Source organism: Moschus berezovskii, chromosome 28 (genome assembly GCF_049115385.1).
Source record: "Moschus berezovskii isolate FMDL1 chromosome 28, NW_MosBer_1.0, whole genome shotgun sequence".
NCBI classification, from domain to species: Eukaryota; Metazoa; Chordata; class Mammalia; order Artiodactyla; family Moschidae; genus Moschus; species Moschus berezovskii.
The window spans coordinates 14,580,824-14,602,785 of NC_142487.1; the positions used below are offsets into that span (position 1 = coordinate 14,580,824).

A 21,962-nucleotide genomic window follows, 5' to 3' on the forward strand; every position below is an offset into this window, starting at 1 on the left:
AGCTATCGTTTTACCTTACAGTTTTTCTTATGTAGAGACTTATTGTGCCTGATCATTTAACTCTTGGAAATGAAAAACATTTTTCTTTAAGTAATAAATCCTTCTTAGAAAAATTTGAAAATAGAAAAATGTGAAGTCCAAAATTAAAATCCTGTTTCTGTTAACATTTAAGAGGATTGCCTTCCATAATATATAACAGAATTGATCATACAATGTATACTTTTCTTTCCCTCTAATATTGCATTTTGAGCATTTAACCAAAACACAATAGTCCCCCTAAAACCATGGGTCGATTTTGAATAATTTAACTAACTATAAAATAACTTCCCTAATGTTGGCCCTTTGGGCTGTTTTTAGCTTTTGCTATTATGAAGAAGAGTATGAACACTTTTAAGTCTGTCAACACATACTGCCAAACTACTCTTTAAGACTTTATTGAGTTTATTTCATCCAGGAGCTTAAGTGTTGGTTGCATTATTTTTTCTTGAGTGTTTATGAAAATGTTGCTGGTTTGATGGAAGAATTGTATCTTGGCATTAATTTGTATTTCTTTGATCACTAATGAAGTTGAAAAATCATACTGGCCATTTGTATTCTTTTGGTAAACAATCTATTCATGTTTTTTGCGCATTTTCCTCTTGCTTCACTTTTGTTTAAAATTGATTTATGAGGGTTTGTAACCTACTGAGGGTTGAATTACTTGAAAAATTTTATTATTAATTTAAGCTGTAGGGACTCGCAGTGGGAGATGAGGCCCGAAACCCAGGTCAGGAATCCCGTAACCTTTTTCCTATATTGAATATGAGGGGACTGAAAGCCCCATGTCCACAATTTAAAATCTGATTGTATTTTGGCAGCTGTTTAGGAGACTCAGTAAATACACTGATAACAAAATACCAAGACTGTGTAATCAGGTAAAAACTGCCTGAAAGCAATGATTAGTAAATGCAAACAAAGAACATAGTATCTGTGCAGTTTTCAGTCTGGCTGTATGTTAGAATCACTTGAGTGCGGAGCACTTCAAACTTACAATCCAGACTTGTTAAATCAGAATCTCTGGATCTGACCCAGGCATCAGCATTTTCTCCCCAGTGTTTTGGAAACATAATTGACATATGACATTGTGTAAATTTAAGGTATGTAAGGTATTGATTTAATAAATGTCAGTTCAGTTCAGTCACTCAGTCTTGTCCGACTCTTTGTGACCCCATGAAATGCAGCATGCCAGGTTTCCTTGTCCGTCATCAACTCCCCGAGCTTGCTCAGACTCATGTCCATTGAGTCAGTGATGCCATCCAACCGAATCATTCTCTGTCATCCCCATCTCCTAAAAGTATATATTGTGAAATTTATTAGCACAGGGTTAGCTAGCATAGCTCTTACTTTGTGTACTTACGATTTATGTAGTAGGAAGTTGTCTTCCTTTCAAGTATATGATGCAGTCTTGTTACCTGTAGTCACTATGGTGTGTTAAACCCCTGGCGCGTACTCTTCTTATACAACTGGGAGTTGGTCCCCTTTGATCACCTTCACTCGTTCTTGCTGCACTCTACTCTCCATCAGACTGCTCTGCTTTCCTAGTTCGGTTTTCTTAAGATTCCACGTGCAAGTGACATCATACAATATTTGTCTTGACTTATTTCATTTAGCATAAAGGTACCAGCATTTTTAAGCTCCCTGGTAATGACATTGGGCAGCCAGGCTGAGAACGACTCAGTTCAGTAGTGATATGTGAAGTCTCCCATAGATAAAAATCATTGTAGTCTGCTTCGGTTAAGTTCTGAACGGTAGAGTCTTGTTTTTTAAAGTGTTCTTAATTATGAAAACCACAGCACAGTCTTTATTAATTAACAAACATAAGCAATTATAAATTTTTCTCCATTTAAGTGATTATATTAACAGCATGCATTGTTTAAATGTGATTTCCTCAATACCACAGTGTCCAGATAATTTTACCTTAAATTAGAAGCTTTGAAATGTTACTGGTGGGTATTCTTTGTCAATCTCTAATGTTAAAGCACCGAGGTGTTATTTTTGGCCTGTTTTTCCTAATTTATTTCCTTAGGCGAGTGCCCTTAAAAACTTTGTGTATGCAACAGCATAAACTTTGCTTTTGATACGTCTTTCTCAAAGTAGGATATATTTTAGTGTTAAAAGAACATATGTGTTTTTAAGATGAGAATATGGTCCCTGGTTGGGTTTCTTTTTTTAGATGTATTTTTCAGAGCAGTTGTAGGTTCACAGCAAAAGAAAGCGGAAGGTACGGAGATTGCCCATTTATGCTTCTTCTCACACGTGTACAGCCTCCTCCTCTACCGATACCTGCAGAGAGTGGAATGTACCTAGATTGACACGTCATCACTCAGAGTCCGTAGTTTATACATGAGGCTTCATACTTGGTGTTGTCCATCCTGTTTGTTTTGACATATGTAATTTCGTCTTCTTTTTAGACTTTAAAATGTCTTGCTTTTAGTGTTTTTTGCTGGTAGTCATCTTTATAAGGCTGCTTCTTATCTTACTGTCCTTAGCACAAGTGTTCTCATACCATTTTGTTGAATTCAGCTTTTAAATACTGAAAAATAAGCAGCACCAGAATCTGAAACATCAAAGTATGTTTGTCCTATACACTAAAGTTTGTCCTATGTATGTCCTATACACTAAAGTTTGTCCTATGTATGTCCTATACACTAAAGTTTACCCAGCACTTATAATGGGGACAAACTGTTTAAAGGAAGTTTAATATACTTCGAATTCCTTTTAGTTTCTCCATAAGCTAAATGTGTTATACTTTGGGGAAAGGTTTGTCCTTCTTGAAGAAGTTTACTTATAAATAAGGTGTTGTTTTTTTTTTTTAATGTGGAGAGAGGGCATGGAATGGAGTAATCAAGGGTGGAGGAATAAAATGAAGTTAGAGGGAAAAGTTGGTAACAATAAACTTCATCAAGTTTTTATTTGCTGGGTAGAATTGGGCTCAAAATTTGTCCCATAGCCTTTTAGGCGTTGAAAAGAGGGAGTTGGCATGATATAAGCAGTTCTCTTTATATAGGAGAAACAGTGCATTTTTTTTTTTTTTTTAAACAACTGAATATCGATTTATTAAAAAGGTTGATTTAGGCATCGGCAATGGTGACTTCCACCTCGACTCCTGGCTCAATACTGATGGAAGTGATCTGCTTGACAATTTCAAAAGGGCTGTGCAGGTCAGTGAGTCACTTGTGGATCCTCATTTGAAATCGATCCCCAGTCTTACAACCTTCACCACAAGGAGTTTTCCTTGTAGTTATTCTCAGAGTCTTGGTAGGCATCAGAACTGGTCCTTTCACTTTGAGATTCTTTTCCTTCGCGCCTCTGATCAGGTCAGCACACACCTTCTCCAGAGACTGCACGTTGCAGCTGGTGAGGGTGATCCTAATACAGTGAATGGCCACCTCTGGCTCCACGGGAGTCTTGCCGGTGTCTTTAAAGGCCATGACTGTGGCACGGCTTCCTGACCGACTTGTTCCTCGGCGAGAGCAAACAGCGGTGAGTCGGGAGCAGAAGCAGGCGGCACGACGCTCTGCTGCAGCGGCGACTGCGTCTTCCTCAAAGAGCTGCATTTCTTGATACTGAGACCTGGGAAACTTTTCTTTTGCCTATCCATGAAAAGCCACTATGAGATAAAGTAAACTATATTTTCAGAAATGCTCTGGGATAAATACAATAGAGCATTGCATGGGGGCAGTTTTTTATAAGGACTTTTTGATATAGGTAGATGGTATATGGCCAAGATTGATTGAGTCCATCATTCATTAATTCAGCAAATTTTGGACACCTGCTATGCAGCATTGGGAATGCAACAGTGAATGAAACATGTCTGCCCTTGTGAAACATCTTTTTTGAGGAGACAGATAATAAATGAATTCATCATATGCTCTCAAGTAGGAATATACATTATGAATAATAATAAAGCAGGATATAAGAGTTCAGATAAAAATGAACTAGAGATGGGGTAGAATAGCTATTTGAGGTAGCATAGGCAAGAGTGATCTGGAGGTAACAGTTTTAGTAGTTACCTGAAGAAAGGAAGAGTCCAGTATAATTAGTTTTATTAGAAACCCAAAGTATTTGGGACCCAAACCAAAACTAATCTGGCCTAGTTCAAGGATAAAATACTGTATATAGAAGAGCATATCCTAAAACTGGAATCCTCTGAAACCAGTGTTCTACTTGATATTAATAGGTGTACACTGTTCACACATTTGGAAAGTGCTGGACCATGTGGAAACAGATTTGTCTACTACAGGACAACTCAGAGCCATTAATGTGCTCTCCAAAAGAGGAGGATATGATTTGTATATCTAAAACTTAACTGCAAAACTTTTTTTTTGAGATATGTGTTTTAGTACCTTGCACAAACCAAGGTTTATAAAAAATATTACACAGCAGTATACATGGATTTTGCATATCCTTTATGTGGTTTTTCCATAAAGAAAACAATTTTTTTTAACTTAAGAGTAGTTGATGAAAATCAATTAACTGAGAATTATTTAATATACTGACTTATTATGGGTCAGCAGTTAAAGCAAATTTTAGAATTTTAAAGTCATGGTGTGAAAATATTCAGGGATACAGTGATTGTATCAGGGTTGTACTCTGGAATCACCTAGGGGGCTTAAAACAAACCTAATGCCTGGGAACCGCCTACATTTTGGTATTTGTTATACCATTCCAGGTCTTTATGTTTAGCAAGTTCGAAAGCTACTGATACTTTCAAACTTGAGTAGTTAGTTGTATAGTACAAGATACAAAATCCTAGGCAGATTCGGTGAAGCTATGAGAAAAGGGTAGTGTCATGTTACTTTTCTCAGAATTACTTTTGTTTGGTTAATTAATTTAAGTGCTCCTTATCATTGCTGAATCTATTTGCCTGTTCTTGGTAATGCTTAAGTCATTTTCCTGAATAAGCATGTCTTAATAAAAATACAATTTTCTGATTTAATGACATTTTATCAAATGGCCTCATTGCCTTTAAAGCTGACTTCAGTCATACTGACGGATCTGAAGGAGCGCCCAGCGAAATTTTAGGATTACTTGTCAGGGGTGCTCTGTGTGTTAGAAACGTTACAGGCAGTGTCCTAGAAGAGGCCATGAGCTGTTATTCCGGGATGCAGAAGCAGACAGAGAAGTTCCAAATGTGGATGGAAAAACTAACTCACCTTGACACTGGTGAAGAGAACAAGCAGCTACTGGAACCCAGGGAACTTAAAATGCGACTAGTTGGCCAAGGAATTTCCCCTATCACCCAGTCAGGTGCTTACACACAGTTGCCTGATTCCCAAGAACTGCTGCAACAGCCCTTTGTGACATGTCAGAATGTCGACAGCACATTAGAATCCTCAGACATTACAGTTTTCTGATTAACTTTGTTGAAAATGGGAATATTACAGAACAACCTTTGAATCTATCACAAAATTAATTGTGTTAACTATCTGCTTTTTGAATTGTGTAAGAAAGAATATGCTTTTGCCCGTTTTAAGTTTCTTTTGGTAATGTTTTAAAAATTAAATAGTAAATAAGTTGCTTTTAAAAAAATTAGTTATTCAAAACAAAGTTTCATGAATTCTAGTTAGAGTTTTGTTACATGTGCTTGGAACATAGAACTGTATTTATATGCTGATAGGAGTGATCCTCATCTTTATGCTTTTTTCATGCCAAAAACATAAATAACAGTAAGATATAAAATAGGGAATCTTAGTGAATCCAGATAGATGAGTGGTTAATTCCCCTAGAGTCTCTTAGAATTAATCTCTACAACAGTTGACTTGCTTGTGATTCCTTTAAGAGGAATGATGTAATTAATCTCATTCTGGAGGTCATGAGTGAATACTGCATGAGCATTTTTATGTCATTCTTTCCTAGGTCATTTAATGAACTGATTTTGTTGCTAGTCTTTAATGATTTGTATGAAATAGACTTTGTGTGCAGGAAGAATGAATTACTTTTTGAGCAAATTAATACCCTGTACCTGCTATGTGAGATACTGCAGGGAACGCAGATTAGACAGGAGTTTGAGTTTATGTGTGAGAAAAGCAGTATTTTTCCATTGTTACATAGATGGGTTTTTTTATTTTAAGCTTTAACTCTCTAAGCCAGTCATCTGGCAGAATCCGGTGAAACTGGTACTCTGATGTAAAGGGTAACCTCTAGAGGATAGAGATGAAATGGTCACTCTATTAAGGGTATGTGTTGAATGGGTCTTTAAATTAATAGTGACTAAATGTATTGGCTAATGTACTACCAATTTAATTTTGTTTTGAGTCCCTGGACTGGAAATAAATGATATGTTAAAGAGTCCATGGCGTGTATCAAAGGGGAGAAAATAGCACAGCATTGTTAGCTTTGCAACTTGATAGATTTTCAGTGTGTGGCCTAGGACTGAGAAATAGTGGTATTTTGTGTTTTCTGGGTTGGTAGGAATATTGTGGGAAAAAGCTAAATTAGGAAGAAAGTTTTCAGTAGGTGTATATAACTTTGCTAACATTACCTTGTGCCTTTTTTAGAAAATTGTACTTCCTACTGGATTTATTTACAATAAAAACATGGTAGTTTTTCCCTTCAAATTTATAAGTTCTCAATATGAGTAAGGTTATTTTAATACTTAATGTAGTTGCAACTTTGAAAAAGATCTGATTGTGTGTTTTGCCAAGAGGAAAGCTAGGTGATATATTTGGAGTTGCATATATAGTTGGACATTAGACCGACAGGAGTTTGAACTGTACAGGTCTTATATGCAGATTTTTTGCACTAAATATGAACTGTGGTTCTGCACAATCAGTGCTCGATAGTATTCATGGATGTGGGACCAGAGACTGTTATAAAGTTTTGTGTGGGTTTTCTTCAACTGTGCAGTGGGTGGGAGCCCAACTTTAGGGTCAGCTGTATAAACAATAAAGACCTTTGTTTTATTTTAGTAATTTACCAGTAACGACTCAGAAAAATTGTCATCACTTCTTCTATTCTATATTCAGATATTTATACCTTGTAAATTAACTGTAATAAATTGAATCAATTTATTTTGCTTTTTTTTTGAAGTGAAAAATGACTTTTTTTTTTTCTTTTTAGAGCTTAATATATGAGAATTGGGAATTAACTTTGGGAAAGTTATAACTGACGGGTTTTTCTCTGACATAATAGCACAACACTTGTACACTATTTCAGCTAATATTTTTTTTAACTTACCTGTTTTATGCCAATAAGAAGAGCATATTGGTTTTGGGTGAGAAGTTTTTAACTAATCTGTAATATTTATTTGAAATTAAGATGTTTTCAGGGAAGTTTGTTCTGTATTCAGCTTCTCCCTAGGATCACAGATTTTACTAGACATGGATTTTTAGATATAAGAAAATGTTAATTTCAGCATGTTAACATGACTGCTTTTCTGTGCATGCATAACTGCTTCAAGAACTTAATAGATTTCTTTGTTTCATGATTTAATGTTTCATATATTAAGCATGTAGTGAAATGCTTTTTATTTTTAAAATAGAAAAATGAATGAATCCTTTAAGAATGACATAAAAAATAACATAGACATTATTCTTAGTATTGACTGGATATGTTCTGATTCTTGTTGTTATTAGATAATGGAGTAGGAAATCTACAGATTTTTTTGCCTAAAAGAGAAAAATGTCAGTCGAGTGGAATTATCAAGCTTAAGTTTTAATAATTTGATATTCAAGGTAAAAATATTGTAAATATTTGAGAAGGTGTCGAACATAATACATTTGAGGAAGCCTTTTCTACATAAATTTGTATAAAGATATGGAAAAAGAGGTTTTGATAGAAGAGGAACACCAGAATGTACTGATTTAATTCATAGAATATATGCTAAAATTTTAAAATTTATTCCAAAACAAAATTTTATATTTTGTGGTTTGAAAAGTTAACCTTAAGAATAATTTTGTACCAGAAACATACATACAGTTTTTTCCCCTGATTTTCAGTTTGTCATGGTGTCTTGAAAATGTGTTGCTGTCTTAAGGAGTCTTGTTTTGAAACACAGTAGTTTTTTTTTTTTTAATGAATTGTGCTTTAAAGTAATTGTGCTTTTTCCAAATTGCACGATTTAAAAATTCTTTCAGAAAAATTTGTTTTTGTATTATGAACAAAGAAGTATTAAGTATTTGAAGTAGTTATAATAGTTTTTTAAAAACTTGACTGCTGTTTTGGATTATTGAATTCTCCTTCACTGAGGCAGAGTCTGTATTCCTAAGATTGTAGTCTAAATACATACTAAGAAGTGGAAATTATTTTTGGATTATGTGGTGGCATTTTTATATAGGTATTATTTTAGAAGTGCCTAGTGGTCATCCCTTGTGCTGTGCTTAGTTGCTCAGTCGTGTCTGACTCCTTGCAACCTCATGGACCCACCAGGCTTCTCTGTCCATGGGGATTCTCCAGGCCAAGAATACTGCAGTGGGTTGCCATGCCCTCCTCCAGGGTATCTTCTCAACCTCAGGATTGAACCCAGGTCTCCCGCATTGCAGGCGCCATTCTTTGCTGTCTGGACCACCAAGGAAGCCCATGAATACGGGAATGGGTAGCCTATCCTTTTTCCAGGGGAACTTCCTGAACCAGGAATCGAACTGGAGTCTCCTGGATTGTTCGCGGATTCTTTACTAGCTGAGCTACCAGGGAACTCTGGTCTTCCTTTAACTTACCTTAAATTGGCTTAATTTTCCTAGAATTTTAAGTATAGGGAATATATCCTGTTAGGGCTTTTTTGTGGTATATAAAGGGCTAATGCTGGACAGAAACGTCTTTCAGTTGATCTAGATCGTGTCTAGCTTTGATCTAGACATGGTTGAAATGCTGTTTATTTAAGAATATAATCCCACTCTGCTCAGTGTTATGTGGCAGCCTGGATGGGTGGGTGGGTTTGGGGGAGAATGGATACTTGTAGATACATGGCTGAGTCCCTTTGCTGTCCACCTGTAACTGTCACAACATTGTTAATTGGCTACCCAGTTAATCAGCTATACTCATACCAAATAAAAGGTCAATAAAAGAAAACAGTATAATCCCAGGAGAAAATGCTCCCAAATATGGCTGCCACCAGTGTCTACAGGCCCCAGGGCAAGCCAGGCAGTGGCCCCTCTGCTTCTCTAGGAAACTTGGGAAGATCAGCAGGGAGATGACCTTTGGAGAGTCACTGAGGACTGGTAGATTGCAGTGCTTTGTAGGGAATGACTGCAAGAAAAGAAAAACACAGATTGTTTGTTTAAAATATCTTTGCTCATTTTAATCAGTCCAGTTTTCAAGAAAAGGCTCAATTCTGAAAGAAATAGAAGAAAGATTAAAATGAAGACTATAATTCCATATTTGGATTATGTCATTTCTCTAATATCCACATATGCAATTTAGTTGCTGGTATTTAAATGGGGGTGCGCTATGGTGAATGTTTTCTGATAATCTATCTACAGACTGTTTTCTGCCTAGAGTCTCTTAGTTCAGTGTTGTAGGACATTAGATCCTAATCATTTTTAAGAAAATTTAACCAGCAGATTAAGATTAGAATTATCAGGTTATTTGAGCCTCTCATTGCATAATACATTTCAGTTATGTTAATGTGTAATTTGTGTGCATTATTAAAACTTGAGTGTAATAAGAGCTCAAATAAAAATTTAATTTAGAACACAACACAATAAAATTAAAATCTTAAAATTTTATTTTGCATGAAGTTTTTTTTTTTTTTTTACTTAAAGGAGCTGTCATTTTGGGTCTCCAAGAGAAAAGCCTGTTCTTTGTTACTAAGTCAGAGGACTAAGCCTAGTCTCAAGAGTGTGTGTTTGTGCACCTTCAGAATTATGAAATAATCCTGTATTTTTATTAATGCTATAGTTGGCAGGTTGTGCTGGAAACATAACTATGCAATAGTCCACAGGGATTTTAATGGATTCAGGTCACTAATATATCCATTCATTGCTTCCTAAATGTGTGTAAAAAAAAAATTGCCACATATGAGTTAGAGTGATTAATAAGTTAGAGGGAAAATTTATTTCTTAGATTATCAGATAAAGATTTGTAATGCTTGTTTGTTTCATTAGCAGACTGAGTAAAAGAATATACACGAATTAGTTTATTTTGCTTCATTGCTTCTGTCATGCCTTAGTTATGTGTATTTAACAGCAGATACTGTGATCTGAAGGTCGAGGTATAGCACAATTTCATGAAATTTATTGCTTAAGGTTTATATGCAAGTCAGATAACATGTACAGGTTATTTTACAGAAGGTGACTTTTTAAAATAATTACCTGTTATATTTTGCTTAGCTTGTATTCATTTCCTCTCTTCTGTTCCAATTATTTAAACAGTGTAGTAAGGGCACAATGGAAAAGATTTTGTGGGGTTTCACATGTGAGAGAACAGTATCAAAACAATTTGAGCAGATTTATTAAACTGAAATTTAATTCTTTTTTTTTATTAAATTTGTTCTAATAAAACTTGTTTTCAAAGAATAATTCTCAGAATCTTCTCTAAAAATGGCATATATGCCCTCAATCATTGTACAGATAAGAAACTTGTGATTTTTAATCTGTCTAGAACAGTTGTATGAGTACATTAATAATTATCAATGTGAATAACTTCCAAGTTCTATACTTTTCATTTTTTTCTTGATTCTGTGTTTAATTTCTTTGAAGTTTAGGAAAAGTTAGTGGGGTTTGAAACCAAAGTAATGAGTAGATCTTTTCATATTAAATTACTACAACATACAATAGAAGACATGTTAGGAAATGAAGGAATAATAATCCATGAGGAAGTGTATTCTTTGATAATGAAGTCATATAACTTTAAGATTTGGGAATAATGTTATCAAGTTGCTGTGATTTTTGTTTTTACTGCATTTTCTTTATATCTTTTACCTAATTCTGCATTTGAAGTGTATCAGTTAACCTAGATAAATAAAAATTTTTAAAAAGACATGTTTCTTGTTACTCTGTTTAGGATCCTTTTACATAAGTTATAGTGATTTCCTACCAGTTAATTCACATTAGGTGTTCCTTAGTAAAGAAACCTGCTTTTCCATAATGAAATGAATGGCATTAGTTTGTAGGTAATATCACTAGTAATTGATCTTACATGGTGTTTTTCAGATAATTTTCAGTCTTTTTGCAGTTGATATATTGAGAAAGGAAATAACAAAATATCAGTGCTAACATAAAAGGTGGAGATTTTTCTCCTTTATATGTCCTTCTGAGTTACCCTGTTAAAAATTGAAGACTGTTTAGAAAATAGCAAAATGTATCCTACCTTGAGGAATAATCAAAAAGATGAATGGATGTGTCTTTAGCATGGTACATAGATATGAGGATGTGGCTAAAATCTTACCAGATTTTCATGTTCTTCCTTCTTGTATGTAGTGTAGATGTTTTAGTTTTGTTCTCCATTGATCTGAATCCTCAAAGCAGAAATTGTGGATTTGTCCTTGAAATACAAAGATAAATTGAAAGATGGTGACCTGTGCAAGTGTCCTGTTTTCTGTATTTAATCTTGAATATTTCCTTTTACCTCTTCGATACTTTCAAAGTTAACTGTTCATCAGTATTATAGGTAACTTCTCTGGGCAAAATGACCTGTCATTTGTCAGTATGATGTAAGAACAGATGTAATCCTTAAAACTCTATTTCTCCCTTGTAAACTGAACATCTAAATTTTTAATAATTGAGTTGAGTATAATGGGAAAAGCACAAAACAGGCATCAATTCATTTTTATTTAAAAATGCTTTTTAACTTCTGACATAGAATTTCAGTGCATATTGCTGCATTTTATTTTCATTTAGCACGATTTTATTTTTCTTTTTACTAAAATAGTTTTGTAATACTATAAAGAAAAAATGCCCAGTTTTTGGTATTTAAAGTTGTTTTTTTAGAAATGGCACTTTTTGTCTTTTCTGGTTGATATAGTTATATTTTCCAAGAGATTCTTTGAAAATTACTGCTTTTATTCAATGGTTCTTTGTGTATGTGTGTATATATATTACATATATATGTAGATTAATAGTAATACAATACAGCATATATATTTTGTTAAGTATTTTATTTTTTCTTATTCCAAATAATCATTTTCCATCTTGGTAAATATTTAGAGAGAAGGCAATGGCAAGCCACTCCAGTACTCTTGCCTAGAAAATCCCATGGATGGAGGAGCCTGGTAGGCTGCAGTCCATGGGGTCGCTATGAGTCAGACATGACCGAGTGACTTCACTTTCACTTTTCACTTTCACACATTGGAGAAGGAAATGGCAACCCACTCCAGCGTTCTTGCCTGGAGAATCCCAGGGACGGGGGAGCCTAGTGGGCTGCCGTCTATGGGGTCACACAGAGTCGGACACGACTGAAGTGACTTAGCAGCAGCAAATATTTAGATGTGTAACTAAAAAGCTAGTTTTTATTAGGTAGGTTCTGCCAACTGCAGATTTCCCTTCCAGCTACTGAGGTTTGCTTCTTTCTTTTAATCCCTAAGTCTCACACCTCATTTTCCCTACATTTCTTTTCCTAACTTGGCTACCATACACATGCTCCTCCTTCCTAAAGTGCTTGGCTAGGTAGTTTCTGAGAACTCTTCTTTTAGGTGTAACTGTTTTTGAATCTCACTATTGGAGGGAGACTGAGAGTGATTTCAGCCTCCTCCCACTTTCTCTAGATGTTGTAGATAATGGCACTGAGCTTAGGACCTTTAATGACTAGGGAGACAGCACTTCTGTGGGGTCCTTTGACAGCAGCAGGAAAGTTTTTTTCTTTCCTCTTCTATGAGGGGTTTTGGGAAATTGGCTGTAGTAAAACATAGGGAAGGAATTTATTCTTTTCTTTATTGTATATTAATTACTGTAGTCATTGAAATGGGAATTGAATGAGTAAACGCTGTTTGTTGCTCCACCTTTCCTTGAGCCGAAGATTTAGCTATAATAGAGGAGGAGGAGTGATGTTTCCAGATGTCTCTGGGATACAAGAGGAATTTCTGATTCTCAGATCTGATTTCATACTGGGAGTCTGACAACACTTGTGTTAGTGGAAGGGCTTTGTAGGCCATATATGGGATAATCCAAAGTGACCTCTGTTTGGCTTTAAAACACTTCTATATGAATACATCTAAGCTAACATTTCACTTGAAACAAAAATAAAAATACAGAAGCCACATATGTGATGACCTTATTAATTCCAGCAAAGCATTTACTTAACAAGTTGGGTTAATCCATGACCAGTAGAAGGCACCAACTCAGGCAGTGATGTTTTTTCAAAGCTTCTTGCATGCAGGCTGTGTACAGCAGAGTTTACACAAACATAAGCAAACAGAGAAGTAGGGTTAAGTGCTAATTTATAATGGAAAGGTGGGCAGGTGGACCAGTATTTGAACTGTTGTGTTCTGTGTTATATTTTAACCTTACCCTGTGAACAAGCTGAGTCATAGGTTAAGAAGAAGTAGGCAGGATTTTAACCTATGTATTTGCTTCCCAAAATGTATGCACTTGATATACTGCTCCCAGTCTTACCCTGTATATTTCCCATTCCCTCACCACTGAGAACTGTAAACTATGCCGGTTTTACCTACCTAGGACTCAAAATTTCTCATCTGTAAAATAGGATTGGTGACTTATGTATTACATAGTTTTAAAATTCTGTGCTTTTGGTTGTCAGCTTTGGAAAGAGGGATTTGGAAAGATAGATGTAATAGAGGATGGATGTTAGGCTTTGTTTTGCTTTGCTTTTTGTTTTCGTGATTCAAATTGTTTCCATGAGATTTAGAAGAGAATACATTTGACTAAAAAGAAGACTAATTCATAGAATTAAACACTGTTGATAATAATACAGAAGATTTAAAGTCACATAGGGGTAAACTTCACTGTAGTAGGAATGTGTGATGAATAGACAGATCTGTATGTTTTGTTTGATTTTTCTTTTTTGGCCGAACTGTGCGGCAAGCTGGATCTCAGTTCCCTGACCAGGATCGAACCTGCACCCCCTGCATGAAGCACAGAGTTTTAACCACTGGACCGTTTGGAAAGTCCCACACCTGTACTTTGGTATTCGAAAAGTTAGAACCTGTTTATAAACTAGGAGGTCAGAGAGAGGAGACAAACCTGTCTAGCACAAGATAGACCAAGTTGATGTTCTTAAATGAAGCAGTGGATTGCTGAACATTTTATTTTTCTTGTGATCAGCAAAAATTTCAAGTTACTTAAATCGGACACAGCACTTGGATTAACCACAGACCAAATAGTTATTAAATAATTGAGTTTACCTTTATAGAGAGATACTTTTAATGACTATAGAAAAACAAAGTTCATCATTATAAACTGATGATGTATGGTTGACAGATACCAAATGGGAGAATGTGCAGTTTGAATAACCTTTTATGTTGTAAACATGGACTGCTTAGTGACTGCATTTTAAATTGGAAGTGTTTCCATGTGTAATTTTACTTGAAGTTGCTATTTTGATGTTTTTAAAAGTCAAAATTGCCTTAGTAGCGGCACAGTTGTTTTAGCATCCAAGAGGAACCATCAAGTCAGAGGAAGAAAAATAGCTTCATGCTTATTCCCTCCTGTAGTAAAGCGGTAGAATCAAATTGGAAGCATAGATAGCTGCTTCTGTTATTAATGTTCCTGGTTTTTCTAGCTCCTGTTAGTGGTTTTATTTTATTTTTTTCTTTTAAGAGATAGTTATTTTAAAAGGATCTTACCTGTCTCTTAATTTTGCTGTGTAGCAGAAATCATGTTTTAAAAGAATACCGTAAATTGTCCCCATCAGTTAGCTAATATTCATACTTAGTGGTTCAATATCCAAGCTTTGATGCTTAGTTTTTTAAACATATCTTACTTAATTTTGGTTTGCTGATAGTGTGAGATGACCTTGGGACACATGATGCTTAATTGTGATTTCTTGTTGGAAGGCAAAATTGGAAAAACAACCTTTCCTTGACTTTATTAAAGTTTATATAGTACTGACTTGTCATTGTTTGAATATATTAGATATGAAAAATGACAGTGATAATTTATTTTAATTTTCAGTATAATTAAAATGTGAAAATATTACTGTCTTTGTTTATGATGAATACTAAATTTAAGCTAAGCTATAAGGTGTGCTGTTTGGAAATATGGAAGATACAAGAATGAAGCCAGATAACAAGTTTATGCTTGTATATCCTACTGATGAAGACTTTCAGACAAGTTATTTCCATGGGTAGGTGATGTTACTCTGCATGTACATCTACGCTTATACTTTTTGCATGATTTTACATGTAGGAGTGGTACAATTTTGACTTGACTGTTGACCTGTTGCCTCAATTTGGTGGTTGTGGGGTGGGGGAATGTGAGGGCAAGAGGTTATGAATGGTATTTGTGAAACAGATTTTTAAATAAATCTTTTATTTTTTTCCAAGCACAAAACACTTAATAAAGCCCTTTAAAAAATTTGGTCAAATAGTCAATATTGTACTTGACCTTCATATCTTCTGCAACTGAATATTTGGACATCACATATTATCTTGATTCCATAATAATCATTTTGAACTCTGACGAGAACTCCATAAATGATACAGCTTTCTTTCTTTTCTGAAAAGAAAAACCGCAAACATGAACCAATATTTTGCTATTTGGTCTAAAATCCATTACTAACTGATACTGAGGCCACACTGTTGAATTTTATGAACTTGATGTACCCTTTTGGGGAAATTGGAAATTATTTTTAAGTAGTCAGATGAAATTGTCATGATCGTCAGAATTTCATATTGTGACATGTCTGTACCTTATACGGTGGCACCTAACAACTCATTTACTTTTATGTTTTGGTCATTTTTTATTTTAAAAATGTTGCCACATAAGCCTGTGGTTTGGGAACTTAGTCTTAAGAGATAAGTACCCCAAGTGTGTTTAATGTTTGTTTAGTGACAGTTTACACAATGGATGTTTGTATTAAAACAGTAATCCTTCATTGTGTTCTATTTTAATGATTCATTGGCATATGTATTCCTTCATAGTCAAGTTTTATAAAATAGGTATGTTTAATGTTAATTTATTAGATATTAAATTTTTTTTCTGGAATTAAGTGATTTGCTTGCACTTAATAAATAACTGTTGGGGGAGAGAAAGCATTTTATTCAAGAATGGCAGTTAGTGGTAAGGGATATGCTTCATAGTTGATTGAAAATGATTTTTGCTTTTTACTTTTATATTAGAAAAGGGTAGCACTAGCATTTTAAACCTTGTATCTATTTTACAAGCATGAATATTGAATTATTTAGCATCAATCACTGCAGTGTAATTACTTAAGAGCTCAGCTGCCCTTTTCAGCAAGTTAGGGTGATTGGGAGGTAGAAGGGCTCTCTTTTATTTTTCCAAAAGTTTTACTGCCTTCCTCTCAAATGACCCATAAGGTTGTGTATCACTTCCTTGGAGTGTCAGCTGTTTTTTTTCCTCAGGGAAAAGACAATAGAACTATCCCTCACAAGACATCCAAATCCTGAAGATGGATTTTATGAGTATTATCTTTCTGTTGGGGACTTCTCAGGTGGCTTAGTGGTAAAGAATCCGCCTGCAGTACAGGAGATTCAGGTTCGATCCTTGGGTCTGGAAGATGCCCTGGAGTATTCTTGCCTGTAAAATCCCATGGACAGAGGAACCTGGCAAAGAATCATACCCAACTTAAGCACACACTCATCTTTTTATAGAATGTTGTAAAATACATAACATCCCTAATATTTTAAAGGGGCTTTACTGGAAATAGATGTTGGTCAAGTAGAGCTCTTGAAGTAGGAAAATATATATTTAACTTTCTTCTCTGATTCTAGTAGGGACTTTTAGTATTAGCTACTAAGAGGAAGAAACTAGGTTGATCCTCTTAAAAAAATATATAAATTCAGTTTTAATAGTTTGCATCAGTGTTTCCTTTAAAAATCAGCTTTACCTTCTCTGTAGTCATCCCCTCTCTCTTAATCTTTTGCCCTTTAGCAGAATGACAGGAATTGAATTTAACTTTTGTTCAGTGTAGTTTTGTCTTTGTTCTTCATAATAACACCCTTTTTCCTCCTTCTCAAATGTGTCCCTCATCTATGTAAGCTGGAGTATTTCTTTCACTTTCATTTCATGTGCAAAATAATTAGATTGTATAAAGTGCAGCTTTTCTGACTAGGTAGAATAATAAGATAAAGGCAACAGGCATTTAGGGGGCTTTTAGTTATAGAAGTATTTTTCACCCCACGAGTTAGATACAAGTATACATTTTCTTTCCTCCCTAGATGGACCTCCAGTTGTAGCTCATTATGATATGTCTGACACCGGCTCTGAGCCAGAAGTGGTAAATGTGGACAATTTATTGGCGGCTGCAGTAGTTCAAGAGCACAGTAATTCTGTAGGAGGCCAGGACACAGGAGCTACCTGGAGGACCAGCGGGCTTCTAGAGGAGCTGAATGCGGAGGCAGGTTGGTCTCCCTACCCCTACCCCTCCTTCTCTGATGGAATAATATGCATGTGTCCTGGCAGCTGTTTTCCTTGCTTAGGAAAGCAGGCCAACTAGAAACATCTAACGTTAGATGATTGCGGCTATCCAGGACACCCTTCATAACTGAAAAGATTTGGGTAGCATGTCATTTGTCTTTACTAATCAGAAGAAAACAAAAATGAGAATATCTAAGACAATAATTGTAGGCATAGGTAAATTTCAGTAGACGTCTTGAATTAAAAATGCCTAACATATGGACACGACTGAGCGACTGAACTGAACTGAACATATGTAAAAATCACCCAGATGACCTGATACTGCCTAACACCCCCACCCCCAGTCCCATCCCCCCCACCAGTGGATTCCCTCACTTAACTCTGAACAGGGAGTGAACTTGCAGTTTGGGGAAGGGAGCTGTTTCAGTTTGCCCTGTGGACTGTTCACTGAAGTGCCGCATCGTTCTTCTGCCTCTTATGCAGTGTCCCTGTTAATTTCTCGACACTAGTTCTCATTTTGTCTTTTCCAACTCTTCAGTTGCTGTCTCTCAGGAAAATCTTTCTCCCTGTCTTGCATTGTTTATCTTGGTTCTGTGATGATTCTTAAGAGTGATGTTTTATTCTCTAAGAAACCTATTGCTATTACCTTTGAAAACCTTGCACAATGCCTCCAAGTCTCCTTCAGTATGTTCCCCAAACCTCTTTCTTCCAGCGTTCTAATTTAAACCTTTTTCTAAAAGTACTAGTGTTTTTAGAAAAGTTGAAGAAAAGAGGTTAGAGGGGATTGAGAGACAGACTTCGTATATAGTGTGTATTTTCATTATTGTTTTAGAAGGATTTTAGTTTTCTAGTTAGCTTATAAATTCCGTTGGCTTAATAACTACCTAGAATATTATTTTTATGGGAAATGAGTTTTGTGTTATGAAAATAGCAGTGGGTTAGAACTGTTTATATTGAAGTTGTTAGGAAGTAACAGACAATTCTACAGATCATTGTCATTAATTCATTTCATAATGCTCCATTAGAACTAAATAAAAAAGTTTATTTGTTGAGCTTCCAATTAATTTATTGTGACTAATTTTGGAACAGAACCTGGATTTAGTTTTAACTCTGTTGTGACTGCTAACTGCCTATTTAACCTTGGACAAGGTGATTCTCCTCTGGATTTCAGTTTTTATTTGTATAAACACTTGCTTTGCCCAACAAGTGTCTTTTAAGTGTTCATTAATATGTATTGTGTATATATTGTAACATTAAATGCTGTCTGGTCAGTAAATGTATACTACTTTATTGTGAATTGTTAGGAGAAATACGAACAGTTACTGTTTGTTTTTTTTTGCTTTTCATGGAATTTTAATATTAGGTTGAACTCTTTGGAATTGTTAATATTTGAGTTTCTGATCTACAACCAGTTTAGCGGTTTAATATGAATTAGCCTAATAGTGCAGCATTTGGGGGTCTTACCATATCATTAAAGTCACTAGCATTGGTAGGGGTGGGGAAGCTTCACATTTTCAGCTTGATCATTTGTTAGCTTGATCATTTAAAACAACATTAGCCTTTGGTGCTTAGCTCTAAATTCTAAGAAATAAAACATGACAAAAGTATTTGATGAGGGGAACAGGCATGACTTCTTCTATTCTTCTCTCTCTACTCCAGCACTGCCTTGAAATTGATACTTAATATTTGGTATTCCTATGTATTCCTTCATAGTTTTACTGCATTTGCTTTGTATCTGTAAACAAGCATGTTTTAATACTAAGTAGTATTACATAGAAGGTAATCATTTGCCACTTGCTTTTTTTTAGTTCAACATGTTGTGAAGTTTGTTCTTGTTAAGTACTGCTGTAGTCCATTCACTTTTCACTGCTGCTTAGTATTCCAGCATATGCATATATGACAATAGACTTACCCATTCTCTTGAACATTTATGGTGCTATTTGAAATGATGCTACCATTAACATTTCCTGTACATGTCTTTTGGTACATGTGTGATAATTTCTCTAGGATATAGTATATCAAGAAAACATGTATGTATTGGGCCATAATGCGTGTAGATTATTGTGTATCATAGGGCATGGACATCACTGTTCAACAGATCCCCATGGTATTTTCTTACGAAGCCATTTATTGATTCATTCAAAGTCTTTTTTTCCTTCTTTTTTTAAATCTGACATGCAGGTATATGAGTAATGTATGTGTGTGTATACTCAGTCATATCCAACTCTTTGCACCCTCGTGGAGTGTAGCCCGCCCGGCTTCTCTGTCCATGGAATTTTCCAGGCGAGAACACTGGAGTGGGTTGCCACTGTTGTCTCTAGGGGCTCTTCCCAACTCAGGGATTAAACCCAAGTCCCTTGTGTCTCCTGCATTGGCAGGTGGATTCTTTACCACTTAATAATACCATCTAGTCTTGATGTAATTGCCATGGTGGGAACTTGTTTTGTGAATTTGAATATACTTACAGTATCATAACAAAATGTTCATAGAATTTATGCTTCATTGCCAGTTTATAGATTTGAGACTTGGACTATTAGTATCAATTAGGTCATCATTCTTGTTTTTGGAGTTTAAGATAAATGTTGCAGTGGCTAATCATAGTCTTCCTTCTTCCCTCCCAATAAAATAAAAGCCAGTCACTGAGGTAGACTGTTCAGTGTCTCTGTACACTGCATTGGTTGCTCAGTCATGTCTGACTCTTTGTGACTCTGTGGACTATTAGCCTGCCAGATTCCTCTGTCCATGGGACTCTTCAGGCAAGAATACTGGAGTGGATTGTCATTTCCTTTTCCAGGGGATCTACCCGAGCCGGGGATTGAACCCATGTCTCCCGCATTGCAGGCAGATTCTTTACCATCTGAGCCAGCCACTTAGAATGGATATTCAGTGTCTAATTAATAATAACATTTCAGACCAGGTCTACAGCCCTCCATTTAGAATCAGAAATGGCAACCCACTCCAGTGTTCTTGCCTGGAGAATCCCAGGGACGGGGGAGCCTGGTGGGCTTCCGTCTATGGGGTCACACAGAGTCGGACACGACTGAAGTGACAGCAGCAGCAGCAGCAGCTTGTCTCTTTTTCTAAGCAGCTAGATGTTCTAGTACGCAAAACAGTTTTTAGTTTTAGTTTCAACCAAGGCAAAAGAGTTGAAATTAGGAAAGCCACTGATCAAAAAAAGACCTAAACTTTCCTTTTCAGCTCTTTCCATAGGTTTACTTTTTCTCATTGATGTTAGCATTAAATAGTGTAGTGGGTGGCAGCCTCCTATGAGCAAACTGCTGGATTTTGAACCAGCAGCCTCTTACAGACTGTGTGACCTCACATAAGTTATGCAGAGCCTCAGTTTTCTCTGTCAAAACTGAGATAAAACTAGTATCTACCCCCAAAGGTTATTATATTGTTACGTGAAAATTCTTAAAGAGATGCGAATACCAGACCACCGTACCTGCCTCCTGAGAAACCTGTGTGCAGGTCAAGAAGCAACAGTTAGAACCAGATATGGAATAACCGACTGTTCGCAAATTGGGAAAGGAGTACGCCAAGGCTGTATATTATCACCCTGCGTATTTAACTTTTACGCAGAGTACATCATGCGAAATGCTGGGCTGGATGAAGCATAAGCTGGAATCAAGATTTCTGGGAGAAATATCAATAACCTCATTTATGCAGATGATACCACCCAAACAGCAGAAAGCAAAGAGGGACTAAAGAGCCTTTTGATGAGGGTGAAAGAGAAGAGTAAAAAAGCTGGCTAAAAACTCAACATTTAAAAAACTAAGATCATGGCATCTGATCCCATCACTTTATGGCAAACAGATGTGGAAAAAGTGGAAACAGTGACCGACTTTATTTTCTTGGGCTCCAGAATCACTGTGGATGGTGACTGCAGCCATGAAATTAAAAGACATTTGCTCCTTGGAAGAAAAGCTATGACAAACCTAGACAGCATATTAAAAAGCAGAGACATCACTTTGCTGACAAAGGTCCATATAGTTAGAGCTATAGTTTTTCTAGTAGTCACGTGCAGATGTGAGAGTTGGACCATAAAGAAAGCTGAGTGCTGAAGAATTGATGCTTTTGAACTGTGGTGCTATAGTCCCTTGGATTGGAAGGAGGTCAAAGCAGTCAGTTGTAAAGGAGATAACTCAGTGTTCATTGGAAAGACTTGAAGGCTCACTCACTGTAAATGCAGATGAGGCCAAGAGAGGCTGAAGTCTGAAGTACTCTTGGTATAATCATTACACTAAACTAATTTAGAGATCCTCCTGCCTCAGAAGTTAAAGATTCTAAACAAATCTCATTTTTTCCATCAGCCTTCTTTTTAGGAAGGTGGATTATGAACATTCTCTCCATCCTTGAAATTGGGCTGGTAATCTTGATTTGTCCATAGTACAAGCTTAGTTGTAGTGAAGAGAAAAAAATCTTGGGTTTCCTGTCTTAGAGTAGGGCTTTTTATAATCAGACCAGAATGGCCATGTTTCTGTTGTTAGCACT

The 21,962-nt window shown here is 35.8% G+C and overlaps 1 protein-coding gene and 1 pseudogene across 3 annotated transcripts in view; one reads left to right on the top strand and one right to left on the bottom strand.

The window, feature by feature from the left end:
• The window catches only part of ARK2N (arkadia (RNF111) N-terminal like PKA signaling regulator 2N), an 88,970-nt gene that overhangs the window by 39,960 nt on the left and 27,048 nt on the right, over positions 1-21,962 (top strand). For 2 of the 3 annotated variants that reach the window (XM_055417295.2, XM_055417293.2), the window contains exon 3: positions 17,270-17,452. The exons of the other annotated variant lie outside the window; for it this stretch is intronic. In XM_055417295.2, the coding sequence (XP_055273270.1) occupies positions 17,270-17,452 (183 nt within the window). The remainder of the gene's footprint in view (positions 1-17,269; positions 17,453-21,962) is intronic. 3 annotated transcript variants of the gene reach the window in all.
• Positions 3,111-3,470, bottom strand: LOC148773578 (small ribosomal subunit protein uS10 pseudogene; annotated as a pseudogene).